This window comes from Drosophila obscura, unplaced genomic scaffold, assembly GCF_018151105.1.
Source record: "Drosophila obscura isolate BZ-5 IFL unplaced genomic scaffold, ASM1815110v1 contig_75, whole genome shotgun sequence".
In the NCBI taxonomy this organism is placed as follows: domain Eukaryota; kingdom Metazoa; phylum Arthropoda; class Insecta; order Diptera; family Drosophilidae; genus Drosophila; species Drosophila obscura.
The window spans coordinates 3368125-3396012 of NW_024542867.1; the positions used below are offsets into that span (position 1 = coordinate 3368125).

Genomic DNA, 27888 nt, shown 5'->3' on the forward strand with positions numbered 1-27888 from the left:
GCAATTGGTTTTGTGCCCTTTTTAAAAATAATTTTTATTTAAACTAACCTCAAAACTAGACCTGAAAAAAATTGTAAGGGCAACAGCAAATTGTGAAATCCTCCGAACCGCTGTGGCAGCCCGATTTGGCTATCGATAAATCTCTGTTAAAGATAACAGAGGCATTTTTGTATGAGCTGGCACTAACGCGTGGGTATAACAGTAGTAAATTTGGCGCTTATAGCGATAAGACATTAAGCTTTGCTAACTGACTAGCTGAAAAAATATAAAGATGGCCTTATTGGAAATGCCTGCAATCAGACTGAGAGAACTATATGCGTCAAGCTAGCTGTCTAGTTGAGCTGGGAGCAGCGCTGCGGCAGAACTTATCGAAAATTTTACTTTGCGGATGCAATTCTGCTGTGTCAAGTAGTGCCTCAGTTGTTCTACTAAAAGCCATTAGACGTCTCTATAGACGGCTACGAATAATAATGTTGCATTTTGTCTCTAGTGCTATCCCTCTCTACGCAGCAAAATTGTCTAAGTCTAATGTAATATGGCTATTAACAGTACAAAGAGTAAACAAATTCACAAAAGTGGATTCCAGAGCGCCCTGAAATGAAAAATATGACTTTTTGTTGAAAAGTAAAACGCAAAGTGAATGTGAAAACCGGAGCCAGCTGATTACATTCCTTTCGATTATTCGTACTGTGCTTTTATTATTATCATCTCTATATACTATCGGCTCATCGATATTCCAGTTTTGTAGACAGAAAACATTCAATCAGCTGTTTTCCCAATCGCAAGGATTTATAAATTTTAATTGTATAATTTCTGTATTAAAACACAACTTTGTTGTCAGTCTTGGCTAATCGATGGATTCCAACTTGCGCAATGTAAGTACTGTTGAATGATAAAATATGCGGTAGTCCTAAATATACTCACTTTCAGCTGAAAGATTTTCTTACATTATACAACAAAGTGACTGAGCTGTGTTTTAGCCGATGCGTTGACAACCTGAATCAGCGAGAGTTGGGCGGCCACGAGGTGAGTAAAACTATGCGCTTGTTAATTCGTAATTCGCAATCCTTACCTTGTGCTACTTGAAATCAGGACACTTGCGTGGATAGATGTGTCACCAAGTTCGCTCGATTTAACCAAAGTATGATGAAAGTCTACGTGGATGTACAAACAACAATAAATACAAAGCGCATGCAAGAAGTCGAGGAGAATGCCAGGAAGTTAGAGCAACAGCAAAAGGAAGACCGTCAAAGGGAGGAGCAAACTCAAAAAGAAGCCGCTGCCGCTGGCACTTCTGTGTTGACGCCAATACCGCCAACCGCAGGAAATCTATCCATGTAACAGCAGACTCTGGTGCCAAGCCATGCCAAGCCGCAGCTGTTCCTTGTACTTAAGATAGTCAAACAAACCATACACATAGAAACCAACACTCAAACACATACACACAATACCGTCAAAACTTCAGACGATGCCGCCTAAAATTTGTCTGCTTGCGCTCATTGGTCTGCCGGGAGCGGGAAAGTCCGCGCTCAGTAACTGGCTCTTAAGTAAGCAGCAGGGTGCTCTGAATGAATGTCAAATTGTTCACCTGTGCTATGACGACTACATCAACACCCGAGCTGAATTGACCTATAGGGAGCAGCGCATAATTGTTATAAACATTTTGGAACAACTAATAGCTTATATCCAAGGTGCCGCAGACTGGCCACCACAAGTTCGCCGACTGACAAACAATAGCAGCAGCTGTGACTACCTTATCTTGTGTGACGACAACTTTTACTACCGCAGCATGCGCTATAAGCTATATCAGCTGTGCCGCACCTATGGCTGCATCTATTCCCAGATTTACATCGCGACCCCATTGGCTTGCTGCCTTCAAGCGAATTCAGCGCGGGGAGCAGATTGCGTGCCCGAACTAGTTGTGCGTAAAATGAACGACCGCCTTGAGCCACCAGGTCATGAGGCTTGGGAGTGCAGTAGCCTTACACTTCGAAATTCTGACACTGAATCCGTGTCACATTTGATTTTAACATTCATCAGTTCATTATTCCATTTGTCCACGATTCTGACCCCTCGAACCCCTTCTCCCACGCAAACACAGATAAGGTCCCAAGCCCATTGTTTAGATTTGGCCTTGCGGGCAAGCATAAAAGTGCAGCTACAGACTCTGGTCGAGGCAGAAGCTAAGAAATTGATCAGTATGAAATTAAATGAGAAACGAAAAGAGATATTAACACAATTTCGGGCTAAAATGAGCGGCAAGCAGACAGATGCCAATGGTGCGAATTTGAATTACTATTTAAATCTGTTGAAATAGTTTAAGATAAATTAATTCTGGTTGTGTGGCACACGTTGACATAGAAATAAATAATTTTTTTTGTACTACCATTTTTGCATTAACTTCTATGCGGGAGAGGGATACACGGATGCTGCACACAAAGTGTATACATATGTATGTATATTAAAACTATATTTAGGCAAAATAAAAATTTACATTCTAGCGTAGGGTTTCCTATACATTGGCTACTTAGACCACCTTTACTTGGCTAATGTCACGCTTCTCAATCATACGCATCTGCTTCTTCTTCATACGTTTAATCTTTGAAGGATTCTTGATGACTTGGACGATTTCTGAGCGACGTTCGTTGGCCAAGCGACGCTCCGCGTTCTCCACGCGGCGCTGGTGACGCTGAACGGCTGCTTCCTTCCGTTGACTCTTAATTTCATTTGATTTTTCCTTGATATAGCGCAATTCATTCCGTAGGGCTGCCTTCTTCGTAAACGATAGACGGTTCACGGTCTTCTTAATTGTGCTGAATCTAAAAAATATTGGAAATTAATTCATATCATAACATCCCATCGCAGGCAGAGTCCTCACTTTTGTTTCGGAGTTTTCCAGGGCCGATTGGATTTCGGTTGACCGCGCGGCATATTCGCCTGCGGCTGTGATTTCTTAGTATTTGGCTTTTTCTGTGGTGTAATTCCGGCGCTTGCAGCGTCCATTGTCTCAGCTACGGCTTTACTCATATCTTCACTTTCTTGTCTTGTCCAAAACGCGAATCTAAACAATTGTGCACGTGTTAGTTAGTTAATCGATATATCGATGGCATTGAACATTGTTAATACTGTATCGATATGGATGATATTTTTTTATCTTTGATGCCATTTTTCCGCCCACAATTATATAAAATATCAAATATCGCCTTATAAGAACATTCTTTTCTGCTCTATGCTCAGCTCAAAGTCTTACCGCAAATGGATAAACTCTTAAATTCAATTTAATTTGTATACTAGAATTTAATATATCGAAATGCGATATTTTTTCAGAACAGACCATATGTTTCAATATGTAGTCGGAAGTCACATAGCAGTATTTGGTCACACTATCAGAAAAGCGCCGCTTCTAACATATTTCAACGAAATTTTTGTTGCGTGTGGAGAGGGCTGGCTGGATTTCATACCACACACACCATTATCATTTGGAAACTACAGTTAGTTTCTGGCTTAAAAACGCGACTAAGCGCATGGCGATTAAGTATTCCATTTATAATTCAGAAATACAGAGACAAATTGAAGAACCTTTTCACCATACAACTACATGCATCGCCATTCAGCATTTGTCCCGCCACTGGCACAAAACAGCGGTAAATTCTTTTTTTGCGATCTTGTACATTTTTTTCGTTTTCACAGAAATTATTTTGTTCCAAACAGAAAATGGGTCCGCGCTCAACAATAGCGCAACGCATGTTGATCATTGCACATTTTAAAAATGGCTACTCACATGGAAAGATTGCAAGTATGGTTAATATGGCAAGATCATCAGTGCAAACCATTATTACGCGTTTCGTGCGGGAGAACCGTGTCCACAATAAGTTCAGGAAAGCAACGAACAAAATTTTTACGGAACTCGAAGAAACAATGATAGTTCAACAATATCAAAACAAACCCACTACTATCCCAAATCTACTGAAATATGTGGAAAAACAATTTAAAAAATCGTGCAATTTGGAGACAATACGTCGGGTGCTCCGGGCGCAAAAACTCTTTGATGAAACTAATAATAACATGACGCTTTCAACCGAGGAAATTACCGATGATAACAAGGCCTTTTTATCCATAGAAAGTGTACCGAGCCGGATCTCGTTTGCTAAGGAGTATTTGGCGAAAGACTACGTCTTCTGGGACTCTGTAATATTTACAGGCGTTGCTGAGTTCAGTCCAATGTACTCGAAAATCGGTCTTAAGGAACACCATGAGATGATCATGAAGTACAAGGGTTCCACCCTTGTCGTTTGGGGCTGTATTTCCGCGGCCGGGGTAGGAAACTTGGTGTTTGTTAAGCGAAATATGACCAAAAATAGGTATCTTTCAATACTCAAAGAAAATGTTGTCCAATATGCCCAGAAATTTGGAATCGAGAACATATTTCACTACTACCAAAATAATAATCGAGATCATGAAAAAGCTATTCAAGAGTGGGGTATTTGGAATTGTCCACACGTTATGAAACCACCAGGTTATGACTTAGACATTAATATAGTTGACAATTTATGGGAAATTTTGGATCAAAACCTAATTTTCCATTCAATAACCGATGAAAATGACTTACAAAAAGCACTCTCTGAGGAATGGGAAAAAGTAACGCCCGAAATAGCTAAAAACTTGGTAAGGACCCTACCTAACAGACTTCAATACATAGTCGATATGGCATAATAGCCGATGCCTTGAGGAGCATTTAGCAATTTGGAATGGATTTTTTTTTATTTTTTATTTTTCATTTATTCATATGTATGTACATACCTACTATTACTTAAAAACCAGAGATAAAAAGTATTACTCAAATGTTTTTGTTACCAATATAATATAATATACCAATTTAATTTTGTTACACTCTAATTTAAGAAGTTAAAACATTGAGACCTTTGAAAGCGTTTTGATAATTTTTTAAAATATCTACCTATTATCTTATAGCCTTTATTTACAGACGTATGATCTCTTTAACATGAAGTATTTTGTTTTTATTTTTACTCATAAATTACCTTTTACGATTGCCCATATGTACGATTGATGACCAGAAACAATTTTGACAAATATATGAAGTCTGTTTTCTTTAATTTCAAAGAATATTTTGAATTTATTTCTCCGTGTTGCTTGTCCATGCAGAGTTCGGATAAGGTAATTCATGCTTTCAACTTACTTAAAGAAGCCTAACATTATTTTTGTTGTAGAAAACACATTAGGGATAGCAGTAGCGAATGTGACTCGCATGTACTGCTTCCAAACGGCTCGACCGTTTAGTATGTAATGTATTTTTTACCTCCCTACAACTACCCACCATTTTGTATTACATTCTGATGATTAATATGCAAATACCCCGTAGATAATGTAATCATAATTAAGTATGATTTGATCTATATGGGTGTGTGTGTGACGTGTTTTGTGACTGTAAAAGGCTTGCATACCGATTTTTATCGCCTTAAACAGTAATTTGGTCAATTTGTGTGTGCGTGTTACAGTAAAAAATATTGAATATTCCGCCCAACTGAAAGAATTTATTGGTGCTAAAGACAAAGCATTGGTGCTATCCCCATTGTCATGCACATAAATTCAATCATGAATCAGATGGTATTTATTGAGATACCACCAGAACCAATGAACGATTCAAGCCAAGTCTGTTCCTGAAGTCCATTCGCACATTCAATTCATGCTCCGAATTAAATCGTTCGGAGAAACAGAAATAGTTTAGAGTACTGCGGCAAATGGTTTGCCGGGTCAGTTAGTTCTTGCGAAAGAATCAAAAGCCAAGTCGATCCAGCTGTTTCCGTCTATCTGGGGGACATAATTCTGCATATTGACCAGTAATGCATGCTTGCATCTAATAACACTTGATGGCGCTAAAACGAGTATTTTCCAAAAGCAAAATAATTCTTTATACAACTAAAAAAAAAAAATTTTTTTTTTCCTGCAATTAAAATTTGGTGCCGTAGCAAAATTTGGTAATTTGATTTATTTTATGTTTTATTGGGTGAAAAATTCTAAGATGAAACTAAATGGTGTCGGTGTCTTCATCATGTATGCAGATGTGTTTACCATAAATTTTTCAATAAAACTATACAATTTACCAACGCGTTGAGGTTTGAATAGCGCCAGCAGATAATTCCAGCGCAGCGATTCGGTTGCATCTTTGGCTTAATTTACATATTTATATACATTCAAAATGAGTGCGGTACCGCCAGTGCGACGTTAGTTGAACTTGTCGCACTTTCCTTGGGCTTAGTCCGAGCTATGGGCTGTCTTTGGCCTCCGATTGTGTGGTATTGAGAGAAGCGCCTCATTGTGTTGGTCGACATTGTAATGGTAAAAAAAGGACTTGCCGTACTCGAAAGATGAAATCATGATTGCACATGCAGGCGCCACCTTGAAGAGACGTGGTCCAAGTCCAGCGAAAATGCCGCGTACACCGCTCAGGCGGTAAATGCTAGACAGGCGAGTCATAGCCGACTTTGTGGCCACATTTTTAGGTAGATTATCTGCCGTAATGCAAACCGAACCATTGTCAATGCGTGTGGAGCTTGTTGCAGCGCCCGAGATAGCAATAGGCCTACCTGAGAATATAAATTTCTCGCCAAACTCGATTTGCTCGTGGGTTTTGATCACATCAAACGGTGTGGTAATCATGGCAGCGACCTATAATGTTGAGCATTCGATTAATTTATTAAATGCAAGCTCATTACTGTTTAGAAAATCAATCATACCGAGCCAGATATTGCTCCCGCTGTGAAACTGAAGCCGAACGTTGGTTCGACCACATTAAAGCTGCTTTTAAGGTACTCGTAACAGGTCCAGTAGATGCCCGAAAATGGGACATCGCGTAGTATTGTTGGCGGCAGTCCACGCCACAGCCCAAGAAGTCCCTCAGACTGTACCACCTGACGGATAGTCCCAAGCATTTCGGCGTGCGTCATCCTCTGAGACTGCATTTTGGTGCGTATCAATTCAACAGGACTAACGCAGGTCACGGCCAGAATGCGAGCTGTCACGCCCGCCAGCAAGGGAACAAGCATTGGAATGTCGCGGTCATCGGGTGAGCTTTGAACTGGGTCTAGGCTTAGCAAGTACTTGTAATGGAAGTCCGTAAAGCGAGCTTTTAATTGTTCGTAGGCCACAAAGTATATGATGGTCGAGGGCAAGGCCGAGATGAGCGTGGGACTGAGTCCAGACCATAGCGAACCAACTCCCTCCGCTCGACTTATCTTAATGAACGCGTCCTGCAAAATCACAGAAAACTTTAATATACTGCAGAGACTAGGCGCAAAACCTACTAATTGAATACTTACAATGGTGCCTGAAAAGTGCGGAGCAGGCTTGGACAGTGTCGGGTTTGGCGTGCCAGGACCGCATGGACAGATGTGATCCATGAGGCCGTTGCAATAAAGGAAGCATTTATTCGAAAGCAGAGCCGACTGTTGAGCCTGCAAGCGTGTCTTGATCACATCCAAGGGTGTCACTACAATAAATAATGTAATGAATACCAACACCTTAAACATCATATGTATGTATATAGTTAACTTTACAGTTTTTTTAACATTACACAGACTTACTAAAACATGCAGTCACCATGGCGCCAGTGCAGGCCGATGCCACTTGCTGAAGGGGTCGTATGCGGAATCTGGGATCTGTCATTTTGGCCTTCGAATGGGTTTGCGCCGGTGGTATTCCACATCTGCCTGCCGCTGACACAAAAGACGCGCTTGGTTCCCTTATGGGCATGGTTATGTTGTTATATTATTGTACGCGAGTCAATGTGTTCTTGGGCAAGCTGGTATGGTGAGAGATTGTGTTTTTGGGGCACGTTTCTATTGTCATGTATTGAACAATACTGGCAATCAGGCAAGACTCTTAATCATTGTGAAATTTCAGGTCCAAAAAAACAAGTCTGACCGTCCGATTTGATTCATTTTGATGGGCGATGGGATTGTGATGCCGAACAGCTGTTACCATGTGACCGAACTATCGATTGGCACAATCGATACTATTTGTTCTTTTGAGAAAAGAAAACATATGTGTATACGCAGTTAAATTACATATCTATTTAAGCAATCTTTATATGTGTGTATGTAAATGCATTTATAAACAACACATGTGCATATAAACGAACATAACCTAACATAACTTGACATAACATAATATGCTTGCTCCATTAACTTTGAATTTTCGGGCATTCCATTTTGACCATAGGCAAAGGCACCGTCGTGAAAAATTTTTTATAATTAATGCTACTTTTGTATGAAATAAAAGCATACAAAAAACCGTGCTTTAGCCGCACCATTTGAAATAAAAACGTTAATTTATAGGCACCTTAGGCACCTACCCTTTTACTTCATATCCAGGTTATGGTTTTGGTGAATAAAGAAGGCTTTGGTGTACTCAAACGTTGAGATCATGATTGCGCAGGCTGGAACCACGCGCAGGATGCGGGGCATAACGCCCATGTATAGACCGCGGACGCCCTGCTGGCTGTAGATGTCTGCGAGGCGTGAGAAGACCGACGGTCTGGCGTTGCATGCATTTTCTGTTTTGCTAACTGCTGAAAAATCGGTATAGAGCACATCATGGCCCAGCTCAATCTGCGTGTGCGTCGTTATCAAATCGAACGGCATCGTCACGAAGGTAGCCAGCTGGAAGGGTCAGGACAAGAAAGGAAAATCATGAAACGTTTGCTAAAATTCTCACAACAGACCCGACCCACCGCTCCAGACACTGCACCTGAAAAAAAGCTGAACCCGAATGTGGGCTCAGTCACAGCAAATCTTCGTTTTATTGACTCATACGTCGCCCAGTACGTGCCAGAAAAGGGCGCGTCCCGCATTACAGTGGGTGGCCAACCGCGCCAGAGGCCTAGCACGCCGTTCTGCCGGACCAGGGTACGCATTATTCGCCACAACTCGTCGTATGTTATGTAGCCCGATTGCATCTTGATGCGGACCATCTCAATGGGCGTGATTGCCGTGACGACTACGGTGCGCGAGCACATGCCTGAAGCCATTGGAATAAAATAGGGCAACGGCAACGGCGCCTGAGGCAAATCCAACGATTCCTTAGTGCCTGGCTCCACTGTTTGACTGCTTTGACGGGACACCAAGTAGAGTTTGGAGAACGAGTTATTCAGGTACTCGTAGGTGAGGAAGTAGATAATTGTGGAAGGCAGAGCCGATATGAGTGTGGGACACAAGCCAGACCAGAGCCCGGCTATGCCGCTGCCGCACATTATTTTAAGTAGCACATCCTGTGGTACACTAGATTTAGATACCAGAGATCTTGCCAGTCATACCACCAATTTCTCTGTCGTACTTACCATGGCCCCGCGTATCGGCCGCATGTTGTTGAGGTCACTTCCGGGCTTTGGCAAGCATTCGGTATTCCGCTTGCAGACATGCGTCATCAAGCCATTGTGGAAAACGTAGCACAGCTTGGAGATAGTCGCTGGTGGCTGATGGCGCATCGCGTGCTGGGTCTGGACCCGAGTCTTTACCACCTCCAAGGGCGTCACTGGTGGTTAGCGTGCACGAATGTAATATCCCTCCCATACGTGGGCCTAGCATAGACAAGACGAGACCTCTACTCACCCACAAATGTTGTGATGAGCCCGCCGATCAGTGCGGATATGACATGCTGCATGGGCTTGATGCGGTATTGCGGCTCCTGCTGCAGCGGAACCTCAACTTCACCTTTTCTGCGTGGGCCCGTCTGCGACGGCATCTTTCACTCGATATATAGCTTTTGTTGTTTGACGCTTTGTCCAATCTTTATTTCTAATACATGAAATCAGACGTCACCAATTGCTTTACCAATTGCTGAGAAAAAAAACTAAATAAGCTTAACAAAATGTGTGTTTTTGTTTCTATTACATTCCTATGACACGGCATCTTGATTTGGATATAGAAAAATAAAAAAACTTTGATCCCACAACTAACTCAGTTTGATAACCAGGGGTCTAAGGCGTTGCCCCACAGAGCTCTGATGTTCTTAATCCTCATTTACAACGCTGCACTGAGGCTGGGCCACATCCCCAAGGCCTGGAAAAGGCCCGTGTTGCCATGTTGCTCAAGCCAAATAAACCGCCGGGGGACATGTGCAACTACAGGCCAATTAGCTTGATTCCCCCCTGCGGGAAAATCCTGGATACCTGCATCCAGAGGAGGCTATTGAATACACCATCCATTAGGAATGGCATCCCTAAGTTTCAGTGCGGTTTCAGACTGAAACACGGTACCCCGGAACTGCTGCATAGGGTAACTGAGCACATTTTGGATGGATTCCACAGGCTTTCGACAGGGTGTGGCATGACGGACTTCTTTCCAAAATCCAGCCTCTACTCAATCCCTAGTTGACAAAAAGTTTCCATTCTGAGGAGCTTCCGAGTGGTCCAGAATGGAATGGCATCCTCGGCGAAATCTATCTGGGCTGGTGTACCAAAAGGCCGCGTGCTAGGGCCGTTGCTATACATATTCACTCATGACATGCCAAAGCCAGCGATGTTCCTACTCCCCAAAACCAGTCCATTGGAGTCGCAACCTTTGCTGACGACACTGCAGTGTTGTCTAGCGCTGGCTGCGTCTATGACACCACGGTTAACCTGCAAAGGTACCTCAAAAAATTTGAGAACTGGGCGTGCAGGTGTAACATCTGTAAAAACCCGACCAAGTGTGCAATAGTTACCCACACACTCAGGAAGGATACGTGCCCTGGAGTCTTCCTTCATGGTACGCTCGTTAACCAGTGCCTGCAACACAAATACCTTAACGCCACCCTAGACACCGGTCTAACATTTAAAAAATATGTTAAGAATGTCAGGGGCAATCTTGCGAGCAAAGCCGGCACAAAGCCGGCACACTGGATACTCAACGCCAACAACAAGCTGAGCCTATCAAACAAGGTTCACTTTTACAAGGCAATCCTGGTTCCAATATGGATATACGGGATCCAGGTCTACGGCATTGCAGCCAAAACGCACCTAGACCGATCAGAATCTTTCAAAGCTCGTTTTTTCGTAATATATCTGGAGCGGAATGGTTTATCCGCAACCGGGACATCGCCTACGACCTCACAGTCCCTGGGATTGGTGATGTTATCAACAAGCAGGCTGAGAGGTACGTTGTTAAGCTCGTAAGTCAGCCGAATGTCATGGCGAGGCTGCTCGCGAGAACCAGTTACCGTCGTATGCTGACCAGGCGACACTTAGTAGATCTGCCTAATAGGAGGATCTAGGAGGACCTGAACACGACGTAAAATATAACTGTGATAAACACCCACTGCCACTGATGTTTTATAATCTAAATTTTAGATAGAAATCCTAGTCGACTATAATTTGTGCCAACCTGCTATGAAAGTAGCTACAAAAAGGTACAGATATAATATTATCGTAGATTATTATTTGTTGTATCAAAAACCAGGCAAAAGCCGAAAGGAAATATGTACAGTAGGAAACTACCGTTGAGAGAATACCATTTAAAATACAGGGGCGAATACGACACAAATGATTACGTTTAATTGCGAACATATAAATATGAATTAATTTAATCAAATTTAATAATAATTTGCATTACATTTAAGTTAATTATGAGTAGTAAGTCAGTATCATATTATAGCTTTAAGTCAGAACCAAACAAGTTAATCATTTTGATAGGATATTCCAATGTTATCGGCATGATGATAATCTGATCCTTCATCTCTCGCGCCGAATTGTGGTATGGGGTGATGGCTTTTACTTGTGCGCAATAGGAATCAATGTCTCGCCAGCGGTGAGGGCTGGCAACGGCGCATCTACAGTAAGCACTCCGTCCTTGCTGAGGGACGAGCGGATGGACTCGGGATTCACGCCTTTTGGCAGCAGAAATTCACGGTTATATTCTCTGTATACGCTCTTTGTGTCGGACTTCTCTTCGTGTTTGGCATGCACCTAAGCGGGATCAAAAACTACAATTAGCAAAGCAATACCAGAAATATATATTTTTTGCTTACCAATAGCTTCTGGTCAACGGTCTTCACCACTATTTCTTCGGGCGCATACTGGCTGACGTCGAAGCGAAGCTTTAGCACTTTGTTGTCGCCTTCATCCTGCAACCAGACAAATTAAAATAGAAGGTTAGATAGAATTTAATCTAAAATCGGAGCGAGGTTTTCTCGGAAATAGTTGAAATGTATGCACTTACCTGTATCAAGGGTGAACTAATGTCGGACACGTAGTTCTGTTGCTTGGGGATTCGCGATGGCAGCGCCGAGTTTGTCGTTGAGCTGAAATGATAGCAGGGGCCAATAAAAATTTTGTAATTCAACCAAATTAAACAAAAACAAATGGTTTAAAATCCAAAAAACAATAAAAACTATGTGGGGGGAGCGTAGCGTTGGGTGGAAATTGGTCGTTTTTATTGTATTTTATTTTAGAAATGGGCGAAAAGTGTAAAGTTGAATGTGTGTGTAAAAGCCTACATTACTTATAATGGTATCTCGAATGTCGAGTCTAATTCAAATGAATGTGAAGTGCCTCCACTTGGGGTACTATTTAAAAACGGTCCGGACCTTTCGATACAAGGAGAGTTTTAATTGAGGCACAGTTGTCGTTCTCTGGCACCTCCGCTACCCCTGGACCATGCAACTATAAGTTTACCTACTGTGAAGTATACAGCCCTTACCCTTTGAAGTTCGTCATCAGATATCTAAATCAGAACCCAACCTGAGTACGGTTTTTGAGTACACTGGGGACTAGAGCATTCATAGAGCAGCTGATAGCAGGATTAAAGTGGTAACACAATAAAATTATAAATATATAACGGAAGACTGCTGCCAAGTAACGAAAATGTGTTCTGAAAAATTGTGGTACTTCTGTGCTTCACTCGACAATTTCCGAGTATGGACTTATGTTGTATGTATGTACATACATCAGGGGTCGGCACGGCCCTATCTAATGTGCTAGGAAAAGGCGCTGCTGCTCACAGTAGAAGTAAGTTCCGTTTTGCCGTTTTGTGTGTACGCACACAAGCTCACTGCAATGCATGTGACTGTGTGCATGCCGATGTACCACTGATGTACATATGTACATATGTCGAAAGTTCTTCCAGTACGTGTAGTCTACATCCCAAAAATGCATACATACATACATACGTACACATGCATTTCGTATTTATTTGTTCTTACAGAAGCGAGAGTTATGACATAGATAAATAAAAACATACATACATACATATGTATGGATGTGAATCAATTTCTTGTTTAGTGCAACTTATTGTTAGACACAAAAACTAATAACAACGGAAATTAAAGAAATCATGAACATTAAAACCATTAAAATCATAAACAAAAATAACTCTTTTTAAAGATATTTATTGTACCTGGTTGTTGTTGTAGTTTTTTTAGTAGAGCTTTTTTATGGGAGAGCAGATTATCATAGTTATATAAAATGATTGCGGTCATTAATTGATGCCAAGCAGCAAGTATGGTGATAAAAGAAGAATGGGAAATAGAGAGTTTACAGCAATCAAGATAAATACACGTCATCATACACATACATACATACATACATACATACATACATATGTAAATATGCCCACTCGCATTCTGTCGTTACGCTACATTCGTACGACAAAATGTTCAAAAGAATAATAAAAAAGGCAAATTTTGGAAAAAAAAATTAAATATTTTCTATTTGAATAGTAATAGGGTAGATGTAGCCAGAGCCCCAAAGCACACTTTAAATTCAAAATTTTTGGGGGATGGAAATAAAATAATTAATATAAAATATTATTTTGTTTAAATAATTTTCAAAGAAATTCAGCTTAATACATTTTTATTCATACTATATATATTTGCTAAATACTCGATAGACAGGACTATGCTACGCGCGATTAAAAAAAATGATTTTGAACTAGGAAGAAGATGGTGAGGAGCTAATAGGTGAATTCAGCGATAAAAACCGCGAAACAGACATTTTATAACCTGTGCAACCTCTCATAATTAAAAAAAAAACATCTTTTGATGTTTAGAAATAAGACGTCAATGTCAAAACTCATATAAAAAAATGTAATTAAAAAAGAACCATGTACGATGGACAAATAGTTTCTGGACGTAAATTCTTGACAAATCGCGGTCCATCAATCGGGTTTTCAATTTTTTTTTTTTTTCCATAGGTCCGTATTTACCATATTTTTTGTAAGGAAAAATCTTGTTCTTAACAAAATAAGACTCTGTATTTTTTTCTATTAATTATGTTTAATATAAATATTAAAACTATATGATAGCTCAGAATTTTATTTCAATGACAAAGAAAACTTAAAACACTACTACTCCTTTAAAATCTCATCAATATTAAGTTTTTTCCGTATTTACCATATTTTTTGTAAGGAAAAATCTTGTTCTTAACAAAATAAGACTCTGTATTTTTTTCTATTAATTATGTTTAATATAAATATTAAAACTATATGATAGCTCAGAATTTTATTTCAATGACAAAGAAAACTTAAAACACTACTACTCCTTTAAAATCTCATCAATATTAAGTTTCTCTATTACACTACTCGACAAAATCGAACTTTTTTTTTCCTCAAGGATCCAAACCGACTTTTTCTGATAGATATGGAGATTTAAAATTTTTTAAAGAATTATGGTTTTTTTTCTATGGCAGAACTTTTTTTTGAAAAATTTTTGAAGTCTGGTATTTTTTTTTTAAGATTTTTTCAGAGGAAGCGCTTGTTTTTTTCACATAACTCTAGTATCTTACGTCTGGTTGTAAAGAACTTTGCTATGTTGAAAAGATAATTAAAACAGCTAAAAGTTAAGCCCAAACACTTTGTGATTACAGCTTACCGTCTGGGAAATATAAAGCATTGAAATGCAAAAATTATGATTTTTGTGCGGTATTTCTTACGAAATTTTGACTTTAAAATCTCAGGAAAAGTCGAAAAAAAATTATATCCTGTGTCCTCTATTTTTTTGTGTATAGGTGCGTTAATTTGGCGTCGTTTAAGGTATCGCTCATTAAAATCTATGGAGAGACTTTGGAGCTAAAATTCGTTAACCAAACCTAAAATATGGAAAAAATGAACAAAAAATACCTTTTTGAAGGCGGCGGGCCCAATTGCCAATTGGGAACAAAGGAGGGCGATCAGGTACCAAATGTACAACCCTTGTTCGTTTGCTTTGAGTTTTTAAAGTCAAAATTTCGTAAGAAATACCGCACAAAAATCATAATTTTTGCATTTCAATGCTTTATATTTCCCAGACGGTAAGCTGTAATCACAAAGTGTTTGGGCTTAACTTTTAGCTGTTTTAATTATCTTTTCAACATAGCAAAGTTCTTTACAACCAGACGTAAGATACTAGAGTTATGTGAAAAAAACAAGCGCTACCTCTGAAAAAAGCTTTAAAAAAAATACCAGTTTTCAAAAATTCTTTAAAAAAAAGTTCTGCCATAGAAAAAAAAAAATATCATCAAACCATTTCTAAGCCACAAATCTTTAAGAAAAAGTTCGTTTTGTTCCTTGAGGAAAAATCGTGTTGACTAGTGTTATTACTACTCTACTCTATAAACTGAGATGTCTTAATCTTTCCTGTTCCTTCGACGACCTCAAATAATTTTTTACCAGCTTCAGCTTGCTGAAGGATCGTTCTTCAGATGTAGATATAACGGGAATAGTTAAAAAATACCATAGGCTTTATCCAAGTTTTTAAAGTTTGGTGTAAAATTCAAACAAAACCGTACCAGTTCCCCTCGCGCCCGTACCATGAAGCGTGAAGCGAAAATTGAAAGGTAATTTGTTCCTAGTCCCATATCTTTGTAATTGTATAGAGTCTTTGTTTTAACTTAAGATAGTTTAATAGTTTCGAATCCAAACCGGACCCCCTAAACTGTGGAAAATGCTCCCAGAAACAGAAATCTGTTCAAATTTTAAGTTTTGTATTAAAGCAAGCAGAAATGTCTTAGCTGGAGCTGGAGGACGACGCAATATTAAATAAATCCGATGCTGTGGAACATGCCGTCAGCATGTTTTATATCGCCTTTTAAATGATTAAAATAAATAATAATATAACCATAATAATCTCCATATAATCAGTATTCATTCGACTGCCTTAATTACTACATTTGTCTTCATAATTGCACTATAATTGGATCCTCTCTGATTCGGTCGCCTTAAGGCCTGTCTCCAGCACAGCGGAAAATTCCTGCCAGGAATTTGCTAGCTATTCCGTAAGGGTGTGGAACATAACTAAAACATGGTTGGTTTTGGGCCGGGTGTCAGGAATATCTCAGTCCACACTCGGTCCCGATAGGCGATATAAATCTGTGGATTCCGCTCGTGTTGCTGGATAAACACTCCAGGAAACGAAGCGAAAAATTCCTGCCACAGTTTTTTTATATAAATTCTGACAGGAATTTTTCAATTACGCGGTGCTTAAACGAAAAATTCTTGATTTTTTATATGAAGTTTGACAGGAATTTTTTGATTCCGCGGTGCTGGATACTATGCTCTACATTTTGCTTTGACTTATTATGCTTTAAATTTCAAAAAACAAAATGAATTATTTAAATAATGAAGACATATGTATATAATCTTATGAAGGCAGATATGTGAAGGAAAATTATATGGATTTTATAATTTATTATTTTCATTATTTTGTATGAATATAAAACAAACTAGACTAGCTAGCTCTGAAAGACACTTTTTAATTTACACTGTTCGCCTATGGAAACAAATACCAAATAGCTTCAAAACAACTGCAGACGCAAATTTGACTGTAAATTTGAAAAATCTATATTAAAACAATAACTTAACTCAAAATAAAATTAAGAATGTTTGGGAGATATTTAAATTTAAACTTAAACAAATGTGTATAAAATTAAGCAAGAAACTATATCCATATACTCAAAATTAGCTATAGGAACTGTTTAATTTAATTCAATTTAATTTAATAATCAATCGTATTGAAATTTTGTGACTACTGCATTAACTATGAGGTACAGTTTTGTAGCACTAGGAATATTAAAATAAACACACAAGCAAACAAATATTGTTTTCAAACATGTTTTCTTCACGGTGGTCGACGGTGGTTGCAGGGGAGCCGTCGCCATCTGCTGCTGCTATTAGCCAGAATGGAATGTTCCTTTGGCATTAAAATATTGGGGAGCCCAGGATATGCCTGGGGAAGATCGACTCCAGCCGAAGAAGTGCATTTCATTAACTTTGTTTACTTTAACAAAGCAGTTGTCACAGCAGTGTAACCGTACGGAATGCAGTGCACGCTTCTGGTCAGACCACTGGCCGCTAGAATAATATTATTGCTAGCAGACAGTTTTGGATCTGTTTTTGCAAAGGGCAAAAACACAAGCTTTGGAGAAACTCCAAGGGTAAACACGTGTGTGTACTCTGTGCGTTTTTTTTTCGTACTCACACCATGTCACAAAAGTCGACCCAATTTCACTGCACCAACCAACAAAACCCCGATTTTTTGCGCACCTATGCGTGAGAAACTATGTTTGTATGTATATGTATATGTATATGTACAATGTACATATATGTATACATGTGTGCAACATATGTGAGTGATAGCCGTGGCCGAGCATGGCGTTGACCTTGCTGGGAGTGCGAGGCGGATGATCTCCTGTACAGGTCCAGACATGTGCAAAATAATTGACCAAATCTGCCTCAGTTTCGCGTTAACGAGTAATTCCAATACCCGTTAGACTGGGACTGGCCAAAGTCTAATCAAAAGGGAATGGCAATATCAGAGACAGGGGCAATTATCTGCCAAATTCTGTGCGCTCGCTACCCTCACGCTCGCACACACACACACACACAAACACACACACAGGCGCCCTACTCTCTTGGCGAACCTGACAAAAGCACATACACATACGCCAGTGCATACAAACCTAGGTTGGCACTGGCACTCAGTGTGTGGGCAAGAGTGTGAGTATGACATGTTCTCGTGCCTCTATCTCTCCGGCATCCGAAGGTGATGTCATGCATATTTTTTTTCGTTATTGAAAATCCAAGCGCAAGGAAAGTAAAGAAACGTGAAGAACGAGCGTAAGTAAAATTGTGTTTTTTTTGTCTGCCCTTGTTCTTGTAAGTTCGAATTTGTGTAAATGTGTGTGTATGTCGCCACACGGTTGCAGGGTATCAAATGTATGTAACTGATGACTTCTGGCGACAAAATAGCGATCATGTCTAAAAATTATCATGATATCATCTTCCCTCGTTCATTGTCATCATCAGCATCGCAGCGAACAATGGCAAGTAAATTGTACATGCATATACATAAATATGTACAGCTGTGTTCAATGAAATGGTAGTGCCTCACCTCACCACTTTCAAAACTATTTTTGAAGATTTTTCAGTGTTTCAAATCAAACAAGTGATCTTTTTGGATGGACTGGCATGTATGTAAGCACTCGAGAACAGAATACCGTTAGATTGGCATTCCATTTTCTTTTTCACGACCTCAGAGGAACACCAATTAAATCTGCTGTTTAATGAAATAGTAGTGTTCTTCAAGAAAATCGAAGTCACATTACTGGCAGAGCAATATAACATTTTTTTCATGATTTTTGAAGATATATGTAACTATCCTCTAAAAGAGAAGTGTTACGCATACAAAATCGATGGTCAGTCTACATACTTCTTATAGCTTACTGTGTTAAGTACAATAGTGATAGTAAATACAACTTAGTTTTCAATTTTCTCCTCCCTTATACCTTTAGTCTTTAGTTTTTAGTCTAACTCTTACGGGACCTTTTCTGGGCCGAGCAATGATTTCTTCCACGCTTCAAAAACAAAAGTACCGATATATCCAATAATGTCTTTCATCAAAACATTGAATACCTAAATTGAGCTTACTAATGATGACTGTTTTAAATTAATTTCATTGAAAAATAACAGCCAACACTACTATTTTAATGAACAAAAGATTTCATAGGTATTCGTTTAGACTCTAGAGTTTAGAGTCATGAAAAACAAGAATATGGAATGCCAATGTAATGAGATCGCTTCTGTTTTCGAATGCTTACATGCCAGTCTATCAAAAAGCCAATGTATTGGAAATTGTCTAAACAAAACAGTTTTGAAAGTAGTGAGATGAAAATATTTGAATGTGATGACATACTTACATCTGTATGTATAGCTATTTATATATATCTATTACACACATGTGTAGGAAAATGGATGGACGGACGGACATGGCTATATCGACTCGTCGATTGATGCAGATCAAGAATATATGTATGTATTTATATAGTTTGAGATCGGAAACGCTTCCCTCTAGGCGTTACACACATATACTTTACCATACAACTAATATATCCCCAATACCGGGTATAATTTTGTATTTTCCTTTAACTTGTCACCTTAAACCCAATAATTGTGAGCGAGATGCATATATACGCTCTGTTTAAAATCGACATTTATGACGCAAATGAGTACAAACTGGCGGCATTCTTTGCGCTATCTTGTATTTCTGTATAGTAGAGCTGTCAAAAGATTTATAGTCGAACCATCGATAGTTTGGAGTGTTTTGAAAACACAATCGATACTATCGTGATAGTATCGGGCTCAAATAATAATTAATAAAAATTCTATTAAACACTATTTTTTAAGCCAAATAATACAAAGATTGTTCAACATTGAACAGTTTATTCATACTCTCAAAATATCAGTCTCTAAATATCAGTCTCTAAATAATATATAATAATTCATAGTTTTTTTTTGTATACTTATTTACTAAGTTACTAAGTGTTGTAATCGGTAATCCACCAATTTTTGTTGATAAACAATCGTTTATCAACATTTTTCGATTTCAGTGCGGATCTACGATCCGAAATAATTTATCCGGCCTTTTAGAAACTTGTCCATGGTAAAAATTAGATGCCACCAGTCGATTTGGTTACAAATTTGTCTTCGTATTTTAGAGCATCCAATCCAAACATCTCAAAAGAGCAACAACTGTAGCTCGATACAAAACCTCGATGGGTTGACACCTCTACTGTATCGTGTGTTCAGGGCATGTAATGTCGAATTTCTCCAATGTTTCGAGCTTTATTCCGCTTGTGTCTCGTTATTTTTTGTAGGGAATAGCCGTAAACACTTTTTAAACACATTTTAAATATGCAGCACTATCTGACATTGTGTGGCCTTCAATTTTGAAGGAGTTTAGATATGTTTTCTTTCAATATCCGTACAATGTACGCCACGACCTATTCTGAAAGGAATAACACCAACAAACAAAACGGGATCCGCAGGAAACATTATTTTATATCTTATTTTGTCTCTAGTCGATGAATTGTTATGAATTTTATTTCAACCGTTTTATTACAAGATAAGAACAAAATTTAATGCGTTTCTATTTCTTTTTCCAAGACAAAAACGTGGTTTGTCTACAAATCAGTATATCCAGCTAATAATACTAATGAAAGAAGCTCACAAGAGAATCCAAAATAAAACCTCATTATCCTGAAACAAAGCACAAAATTGGCTCCAAAAATGAAATATTTGGTTTCAAATGTGAATGCGACTACCGTTTCTATTATTTTGTCCATCACTGTATGTATGTATGTACATGAAGGCTTAGAACGAATTTCCCTGTGTTTATCCATTCCAAAAGCTGGTAAGAAATATTTATTTGTATGTGTATGTACCATTAAATCTGGCTATGTGCAGCCGTGTTCATATAACAATCCATAATGCCATTGATTCGATAGAGCGCACCCACACCATGCCAGGAAAAATGCACCCCAGCACATAATGCATCCGCCACCGTGCTTCACGGTCTTCATTGTGTACCTGGGGTTAATAGATTGGCCTTCTGGACGACGAACAAATGTTTTGCCATCGGGTCCTACTTTATTATACCCGTACTCAAAAAAGAGTTAAGGGGTATATTGTATTTGTGGTAAAAGTGGATGTGTGCAACGCAGAGAAGGAAACATTTTCGACCCCATTAAGTATATATTTGATCAGCATCAATAGCCGAGTCGATATACCCATGTCCGTCTGTCCGTCTTGATGAGCGCGTAGATCTCAGAGACTATAAGAGCTAGAGAAACCAAATTTGGTTTCCAGACTCATGTGATATCATACTGCTACAAGTGTATTTCAAAATTTCCCCCACAAAGGACCAAAAACTTTGGCAGGAACAGTTTTAAAGATACGATAAAACTAAAAACGCATTGTCATAGAGAATGCCCATATCTACCAGATTGCCGAATCTAAATCAGATCGGATCATAATTATAGCCAGAATGAAGAAATTTATTTTCTGTTGGATCCCCCTCCTTCTCCAGCGCTGCTGACGCTACTGTTACTCTTTCTCGCTCGCACACTCTGCCGCGTTCAGTGCGCGAGCAACCCCTAGCGGAGGACATGTAGAATATAAATATAGGTAGATGTAAATGTAGATAACAGATGTAGATACCAGATGTAGCAAACAAATTTAAAATGTAAAATTTTTTTTTTATTCTAAAATTAAAAAAAATCATATTCTCAAAAATGTATATGCTGATTGAGTACGGGTATAAGTAAAGTCGCGTCCCCAGAAGCGACTCACACGTTCCTTCTCGGTTATCTTAGTTTCATCGTTCCATAGCAAATTTTTCCAATAATTCAGACTCTTATCTCCGAGTATCCGTGCGAAACTCAATCTTTGTTTGATGCTTCGTTTTGACACACTCTTTGCTCTTGCACACTATGAGCCTATCCGTCAAAGAATCCGTTTTCCTTGGATTTTTCTTACGATTTTTTTTATCATTTAAATAAGTTGGGCTTAACTTCACTAATTTAAGTACGAAGTACAACATCTTTATGGAGCCTTTCATTATTTCAGCTATTTCAGACGGTTTTTTTTTCGAGATTCACTTAGTGTGAATATAATCTTCCTTTTTTCAACTGATCAATGGCTTCCACGACTCACGTTCTCGATAAATTATATCAATTCGTTACCGAAATATTGAAAATCAAACAAAGAATTCTGCGAAAACAACTTTTTACTCGAAAATAGCTGCCGCGTCATCAAAATGTTATATTTCTGTGACCATGCAAAAAAGGTGCACGCGAATGAAAGCATAAGCATAAAGCAAAAGAGAAAAATGATAACGATAAATTTGGCCTGTATACCATGTGGATGAGTGCCCTAATCATTTGTGATAAAAATGTTTAAAATCGGATGTAAAATATTGTCCAAATGATTGATCGATACATTCTGTTTTGGTTTGTGCTATTTATATGACCACAGCTGTATGTACTTAATATACTATGAACACAATTGGTATGTGCAAGTCGTGTGGATCCGACGTAATCTGCTAATCAAATCATTTGATTTTCAATTACAATTGAATCGCTAAAAGCGCTTTAATGGCGGAATTAACAAGTGTGGAGATATGTGCATATGTAGCTAGAAGCGCTTCTTTTTGAATACTCATGGCACGACTCAGCGAATAGAAAAGCAAGTTTCGGACTGAATACAGTTGTGCTCATAGACTTAAGCCACTGCCACTAACATAAACTGTTTTCTTAATAACTTTTTTGAACATATTTATTTCGGCCTGAAATTTTTACATTTTGCAACACTGTTATTTAAGCAGCTGATCACAGTAAAAAATGACAAGTAGGAATTCGGGGGTTCCCAAAAAATTGACTAAATGTCAAAAAGTAGTATTGCGCTCTGCTCATATACATACTCAGTAAAGCCGATCCGTTCTTGACTTCGACGCAAATCAAGGTCAAATGGTGGCAGATTATGGCGTGAATGTGTCATCTCAGACCATAAGAAGACGGCTAAATGAATACGGGTTATATCGACGCATTGCCCAAAAAAAACCATTGCTGTCTATTAAAAATGTTAAAAAGCGCCTTCAATTCGCCACAGAGCATATTCAAAAAGGTCCCAATTTTTGGAACATGGTTGTTTGGAGCGACGAATCCAAGTTTAATGTCTTTGGGAGTGATGGTAAACCATATGTACGACGTCCTCCAAACAAACAATTGGACCCCAAATACACGAAGAAGACCGTTAAACATGGTGGCGCTTCGATTATGGTCTGGGGCTGTTTCACCGCATCGGGCGTAGGTCCCCTAGTGAAGATAGAAGGCATTATGAACGGCGAAATGTACAGGGACATCCTTATTAACAATTTATCTGGAGAATATGCCGATAATTTGCCACTTGCCTGGATATTTCAACAGGACAACGACCCGAAACACACCAGCAAGATAGTCAAGTCGTGGCTTAACCAAGAGGCAATCAATGTTTTGCAATGGCCACCGCAGAGCCCCGACTTGAACCCTATAGAGAACTTGTGGGGAATTCTTAAACAAGTCGTTGGCCAAAAAAAACCAGCAAATAAAAACGATTTGTGGCGAATTTTGCAAGAAGAGTGGAAGAAAATCACCCCTCAACAGTGCGCACGTCTTGTGGATTCAATGCCAAAGGGTTGCTCCGCTGTTCTTAAGCAGAAAGGTCATCCCACTCACTGTACATGCTAGGGTGGTAACGATTTTCAGATTTGGGTTAAATACACAAGATCGTCAAAGCCAAAACGAACCCTGCACCACACAAAGAGAGCAAGAGCACCTTTTGAGGCCAACATGTTGAGAAAAAAACTAAATGTAAATAAAGTGTGACCAAAGACAATATAATAGTAAGATGAGTAGAACGCCCATACACATTCATATTCCTGAGCCATCTCGCTCGCACAAATTTGAGAACGTACAAATCTAAAAATAGAATGCGTTTGCATGTGTGAGTCCGCACAGAACCTGAGTAAGCAGACGATTTTCGAGACGTAAACATTTACAAATAAGCAATTTCCTCTTTTAAAATCATTTTGCATTTGACTGGTTGGATAATAAAATAATTATATTCTCTGTATTCATATTTAAATACTTAGTATTAATTTGAATATTGAATAACTGCTTAAATTCGCAAAAGGATTTTCGTCCCCTACTCCAATTTGATTAAATAAATTTCGTGCACATCTAAATTTTGACAAATCATTTGCTGTGCCCACGTACATCCTAATATATTTAATAAATTTAGTTCTAAAGGCCCCCAATTTAACCTCACCAAAATAAACCTAAGCAACAACAAAGTGCGAATTCCTTTTGAATGATAAAATATCGATATCAACAACGGCCAGTGGAAAAATGTCGCCTGTTCTTAATTCCCCTTTTTTTTTTTTTCTTATAATGGTAATATAATGCGATTGCCAAAACGATGCCATATTTAACTTAACTATTTCCATTTCCAAACCAAAGATTTTTTCAAGAAAAACATCGCAAAACAATTTTGGAATGAAAAACTATCGATAGGAAAAAGTTACGAAACCCGGAGCGCACACAATTTAAATTCGTACGAATTTTTTCAAAATCGTAGTCGCAAATACGTAATACGAAAACCGGAGCATAGCGGATTATGTACTCTTACATGTATATATCCAATCATTATTATCGTACATATATTCTATAGAAAAATAATTTTTAAATTAAACATTTAAAAATAAATAGTTTTTTTTTTTTAATTGAGGGGAAATCGTCTTCCAAAAGTGACATAGCACTTATAACGTGAAGGGTAAATTTCGACCAGCGCAGTAAAAAAGATACGTGGCGATCTAGAATGGTTGAGAATTCTAGAATACGTGTGCACAAAAACTGTCATCGGCTAAATGCATCGGAGAGAACGGCTGCTGGGTCTAGAGTCTAGACTCTAGAGTTCTCTCTCTCTCTCTGGCTTTTTAAACCACATTTCAAGAGCCAGCTCTAGAGCCCGGAAAAAATCGAGTTCCAAAATAAATGCAAGCGTATGCATTGTCTTTGGTGTAACTGTCCAGCAAGATGATAACAGATCAAATTCAAACCAAATTTTGTTATCCTATGTATCTGTTTGGTGGTTACTATGTACATACATGCTATGATGTACATCTGACATAACTTTTAGTGGAGAAGGAATGTATTCGGAAATTACGGGGGCTTGTGTGCTATTTGGGAAATGATTTTGGAGTTGGACTCTGTGAGTCATCCATGTGGCCTGCTGCTTATTTATCGACACACACCTAGCCGCAGATGTCAGAGGTCGCCACGCATCAATAATTTGTTTTTATAGTCCGTCATCACCCAGCGCACCTACAGGTAGAGCTACAAGCAGACATACATACACATGTATGTATGTACGCGCAGGCACAGGTGGGACTGCATGGACAAATCAATTTTGACCAATTTTCCTTTTTTTTCGACCGCCCTTCGAGAAAGTTGAGCAGCTGTGGATGAGACGGTGGGGAGTCGTAGCTCGGTGTCGGTTTGCCATGTCTAGCAGAAAAGGTTTGGTTTAGAATGGAGTCTTAATTTTTGTCGTGGCTATGCAAATGAATTGGCATCCACGGCAACGCCAATATTAACAACAGCGAGCGGAAAGAATATCGATTATGTCATGGGGAGTGAAGCCGCTTACGATTTGTAACTTCAGTAGCACCCCACGCAACGTAACGCCACAGTTACCGATGGCAGATTAGAAGGCAAGCCAGGCGCGCAACCTCAACGACAGCGGGGGCAGGGTTGCTCGCGTCCGTTGCGGTAAATAATATATTTTTTGACGTGAACTCTTTAAAGTTTAAACATTTTTGCAACCTTCTATTAAACTGTAGTGGCAGCATTGTGTTTATTTAGTGAATATTCCACCTCAAAATGAGCATCTCTGCAGACTAAGTGTGCATACACACATGCACAAGACTGCGCCGTTAGAGAATTCCGTTATGCCGCATAACGGTTGCATAAACATAAGCTGACCCGGTCGTTTTCTAGCCACAGAAGAACGGCCTCGAGTATGTACATACAAACAAATGTAAGTATACATATATTTCGGGGATCGGATCTATCATAAGGCAACACCAACCAAATCGCTTTGTATTGCGTGGGTGTGTTCTGATGTGATGAGGGCGGGTGGAACGCCAAATACATACATGTGGGGTTGGATAGTCGGCGGACAGCAACTGCAAGGGAGAATTTTAATTGATGACTCATCCTAAAAAAAAGAAAAGGCCTTGCCTTAGCCCAGTGCGTGTGTATGTGTTCCAGACAACCAGAAGGTCGGGGTGGCAAGAAGTGTGCCTATATTTAGGGCCAAGGAAATATGAGATGAATTTGTTTCAGTCGAAAAGATACTGGCCACCGAGAAAGAATCACAAGAATCACTGCCATCGAGCACCTGCGTACACCTGCGTGAACAGGGCACTTCGCTTCCGCACATACCCACGCGCATACGTACAGTTTGGTGCTACTTCAGACGCGCTCTGTGGCCCGTAACCAATTACCCTTGGCACGCCAGACATAACAGCCAAAGGAACCCCTTCTCACCGTGACACACACAATATTGGAAATTAAAAACAAAAAAATTAAATAAATATTGTACGGCATTACGTAATTTACATATTTAGTGTGTATGTCATATGTATATAAGACGATATGTGTACCATTATTTTTCTTTGGCTTGCCAACCGTCTATTGCCGGCAGCCCTGATATATAAAAATCAAAGGCGAGGAGCTCACCTTGTGGACTCAAAAAAGTTTGCCTCCCGGTTCATCAGCTCGTGACGGAACTTGGCCATCTCCTCCTCCATTTTGCGCATTTCGGAGTCAAATCTTTCCCGAATGTTGCTAAACTCCGTATCGATGACGCTGAAGTCGCCCAGTTTGATGGGGATATTCCTCTTGTTAGCCTCGGCCATTTTTGATTTCTTCGATTTTCTGTGGTGATTGGGTTGAGCTTCAAATAGCTTCTGGTTTCTGTTATCAACAAAAATACAGTTGTTGCTTCTGCTTCTGTGGATTGGAGGTGTTTTCTTCGCTTTGGACCGAAGAACTTCCTGTTTATGCACTTGTATCAACCGACTTGACGAAGCAAACAACAACAAAAAAGTAAGCAGCACAAATATTGTTCAATATTATATATGTATGCGCGTGTATGCGTGGTAGAGTGTCGCACAACTTGCCGCGTTTTATTATTTCTCAAACTTTCCTCCGCATTTTCCTCGTGCTGACGCTTTTATAGTGCCGTACAGTGTGACCGCGGATTTATCGATCAAATATACCGCTTGACCCTCAGAAATATACCAAAATATACATTCTCATTTTCAAAATATACCATAAATATACCGAGAAATCAAGGTACTTTGTCCACTTATAGCTATATCACATTAGACTTAGCCACTTTTGTTGCGTAGAGAGGGATAGCATGAAAGCCAAAATGCAACAATGGTATTCGTAGTCGTCTCTAGACTTAATGGCTTTCAGTCGAACAACTGAGGCACTACTTGATACAAAATTATTTTTTCCAGAAAATGCCAATATAACGGGATTTAGTTTTCGAATGCTTACATGCCAGTCTATCCAAAAAGATATCACTAGTTTAATTTGAAACAATGTAACAAAAAATAGTTTTGAAAGTGGTGAAGTCCGGCACTACTATTTCTTTGAACACAGCTGTACATACAATATTTGCATTCCATATGTGTCCATATAGGCATACGAGTGCATACCAAACTCTGTTTCACCCATCACCAGTTAAAACAGGCAAAGAGTTATAGATGAACTGACATTGTAGCTGTTATTGATGACCGTCGCGTAGGATGCTGTGTATGTACGTTTTGCGTGGCAATGACAATGACATTTATACATATGTATAACCGTTTCGCGCCGTTTTAGGGCAGAGAACGAGATCGTTTGTAATGCTAGCAGAACTCCCAGCTCTCAAATTGGTCAGAGATGCCCGTAGCGTTGGCGTTGCACTCTGTTTCGATTTGATAGTAAACAAATGCAAATCGAGGAGATTAAATGGCGATACTGGCGGTCATTCGAGA

At 39.2% G+C, this 27888-nt stretch overlaps 7 protein-coding genes across 10 annotated transcripts; 3 read left to right on the forward strand and 4 right to left on the reverse strand.

The window, feature by feature from the left end:
• The first annotated feature begins 728 nt into the window (after nucleotides 1-728).
• Nucleotides 729-1351, forward strand: LOC111072134 (mitochondrial import inner membrane translocase subunit Tim10B). Its single transcript, XM_022363799.1, has 3 exons — nucleotides 729-875; nucleotides 931-1026; nucleotides 1093-1351. The coding sequence occupies exons 1-3, from the start codon at nucleotides 855-857 to the stop codon at nucleotides 1339-1341; spliced, it is 366 nt and encodes a 121-aa protein (XP_022219491.1). The 5' UTR covers nucleotides 729-854; the 3' UTR covers nucleotides 1342-1351.
• Nucleotides 1352-1456: 105 nt separating this feature from the next.
• Nucleotides 1457-2382, forward strand: LOC111072132 (L-seryl-tRNA(Sec) kinase). The gene has a single exon (XM_022363797.2). It carries the CDS (start codon nucleotides 1469-1471, stop codon nucleotides 2315-2317), a length of 849 nt encoding a protein of 282 aa, XP_022219489.2. The 5' UTR covers nucleotides 1457-1468; the 3' UTR covers nucleotides 2318-2382.
• A 69-nt stretch (nucleotides 2383-2451) lies between these two features.
• Nucleotides 2452-3086, reverse strand: LOC111072133 (coiled-coil domain-containing protein 86). Its single transcript, XM_022363798.2, has 2 exons — nucleotides 2879-3086; nucleotides 2452-2819 (listed from the first exon to the last, which is right to left on the reverse strand). The coding sequence occupies exons 1-2, from the start codon at nucleotides 3025-3027 to the stop codon at nucleotides 2528-2530; spliced, it is 441 nt and encodes a 146-aa protein (XP_022219490.1). The 5' UTR covers nucleotides 3028-3086; the 3' UTR covers nucleotides 2452-2527.
• Nucleotides 3087-3374: 288 nt separating this feature from the next.
• LOC111072153 lies at nucleotides 3375-4880 on the forward strand. The gene is made up of 2 exons (XM_022363830.2): nucleotides 3375-3644; nucleotides 3712-4880. Exons 1-2 carry the CDS (start codon nucleotides 3525-3527, stop codon nucleotides 4711-4713), a joined length of 1122 nt encoding a protein of 373 aa, XP_022219522.2. The 5' UTR covers nucleotides 3375-3524; the 3' UTR covers nucleotides 4714-4880.
• A 1118-nt stretch (nucleotides 4881-5998) lies between these two features.
• Nucleotides 5999-7993, reverse strand: LOC111072167 (solute carrier family 25 member 40). Of its 2 annotated transcripts, XM_022363853.2 has the most exons (5): nucleotides 7602-7992; nucleotides 7338-7507; nucleotides 6756-7268; nucleotides 6606-6687; nucleotides 5999-6530 (listed from the first exon to the last, which is right to left on the reverse strand). In XM_022363853.2, the coding sequence occupies exons 1-5, from the start codon at nucleotides 7768-7770 to the stop codon at nucleotides 6274-6276; spliced, it is 1191 nt and encodes a 396-aa protein (XP_022219545.2). In that variant the 5' UTR covers nucleotides 7771-7992; the 3' UTR covers nucleotides 5999-6273. The 2 variants fall into 2 exon arrangements, with proteins under 2 accessions (XP_022219545.2, XP_022219544.2); XM_022363852.2 differs by having other exon boundaries at nucleotides 5999-6687; nucleotides 7602-7993.
• Nucleotides 7994-8068: 75 nt separating this feature from the next.
• LOC111072168 (solute carrier family 25 member 40) lies at nucleotides 8069-9927 on the reverse strand. Of its 2 annotated transcripts, none has more exons than XM_022363854.2 (4): nucleotides 9627-9927; nucleotides 9356-9549; nucleotides 8750-9286; nucleotides 8069-8678 (listed from the first exon to the last, which is right to left on the reverse strand). In XM_022363854.2, exons 1-4 carry the CDS (start codon nucleotides 9757-9759, stop codon nucleotides 8376-8378), a joined length of 1167 nt encoding a protein of 388 aa, XP_022219546.2. In that variant the 5' UTR covers nucleotides 9760-9927; the 3' UTR covers nucleotides 8069-8375. The 2 variants fall into 2 exon arrangements, with proteins under 2 accessions (XP_022219546.2, XP_022219547.2); XM_022363855.2 differs by having other exon boundaries at nucleotides 8534-8678; nucleotides 8767-9286.
• Nucleotides 9928-11528: 1601 nt separating this feature from the next.
• Nucleotides 11529-27063, reverse strand: LOC111072165 (heat shock protein beta-1). Of its 2 annotated transcripts, XM_041595689.1 has the most exons (5): nucleotides 26579-27063; nucleotides 13389-13418; nucleotides 12213-12294; nucleotides 12022-12117; nucleotides 11529-11959 (listed from the first exon to the last, which is right to left on the reverse strand). In XM_041595689.1, exons 1-5 carry the CDS (start codon nucleotides 26755-26757, stop codon nucleotides 11765-11767), a joined length of 582 nt encoding a protein of 193 aa, XP_041451623.1. In that variant the 5' UTR covers nucleotides 26758-27063; the 3' UTR covers nucleotides 11529-11764. The 2 variants fall into 2 exon arrangements, with proteins under 2 accessions (XP_041451623.1, XP_041451624.1); XM_041595690.1 differs by lacking the exon at nucleotides 13389-13418 and having other exon boundaries at nucleotides 26579-27061.
• Between the last annotated feature and the right edge of the window lie 825 nt (nucleotides 27064-27888).

Coding starts and splice junctions, on each gene's coding strand:
- LOC111072134 (XM_022363799.1), top strand. CDS start 855: ATGGATTCCAACTTGCGCAAT. Junction 876..930: donor TGGATTCCAACTTGCGCAAT/GTAAGTACTGTT, acceptor ACTCACTTTCAG/CTGAAAGATTTTCTTACATT. Junction 1,027..1,092: donor GAGAGTTGGGCGGCCACGAG/GTGAGTAAAACT, acceptor ACTTGAAATCAG/GACACTTGCGTGGATAGATG.
- LOC111072132 (XM_022363797.2), top strand. CDS start 1,469: ATGCCGCCTAAAATTTGTCTGCTTGCGCTCATTGGTCTGCCGGGAGCG.
- LOC111072133 (XM_022363798.2), bottom strand. CDS start 3,027: ATGAGTAAAGCCGTAGCTGAGACAATGGACGCTGCAAGCGCCGGAATT. Junction 2,820..2,878: donor TGGAAAACTCCGAAACAAAA/GTGAGGACTCTG, acceptor AATATTTTTTAG/ATTCAGCACAATTAAGAAGA.
- LOC111072153 (XM_022363830.2), top strand. CDS start 3,525: ATGGCGATTAAGTATTCCATTTATAATTCAGAAATACAGAGACAAATT. Junction 3,645..3,711: donor GCCACTGGCACAAAACAGCG/GTAAATTCTTTT, acceptor TGTTCCAAACAG/AAAATGGGTCCGCGCTCAAC.
- LOC111072167 (XM_022363852.2), bottom strand. CDS start 7,770: ATGCCCATAAGGGAACCAAGCGCGTCTTTTGTGTCAGCGGCAGGCAGA. Junction 7,508..7,601: donor CATGGTGACTGCATGTTTTA/GTAAGTCTGTGT, acceptor TATTTATTGTAG/TGACACCCTTGGATGTGATC. Junction 6,688..6,755: donor CGGGAGCAATATCTGGCTCG/GTATGATTGATT, acceptor TCAACATTATAG/GTCGCTGCCATGATTACCAC.
- LOC111072168 (XM_022363854.2), bottom strand. CDS start 9,759: ATGCCGTCGCAGACGGGCCCACGCAGAAAAGGTGAAGTTGAGGTTCCG. Junction 9,287..9,355: donor GGCCGATACGCGGGGCCATG/GTAAGTACGACA, acceptor AGTGTACCACAG/GATGTGCTACTTAAAATAAT. Junction 8,679..8,749: donor CAGGTGCAGTGTCTGGAGCG/GTGGGTCGGGTC, acceptor TGACCCTTCCAG/CTGGCTACCTTCGTGACGAT.
- LOC111072165 (XM_041595689.1), bottom strand. CDS start 26,757: ATGGCCGAGGCTAACAAGAGGAATATCCCCATCAAACTGGGCGACTTC. Junction 12,295..13,388: donor AAAACTACAACAACAACCAG/GTACAATAAATA, acceptor CTATCATTTCAG/CTCAACGACAAACTCGGCGC. Junction 11,960..12,021: donor CCGTTGACCAGAAGCTATTG/GTAAGCAAAAAA, acceptor GATCCCGCTTAG/GTGCATGCCAAACACGAAGA.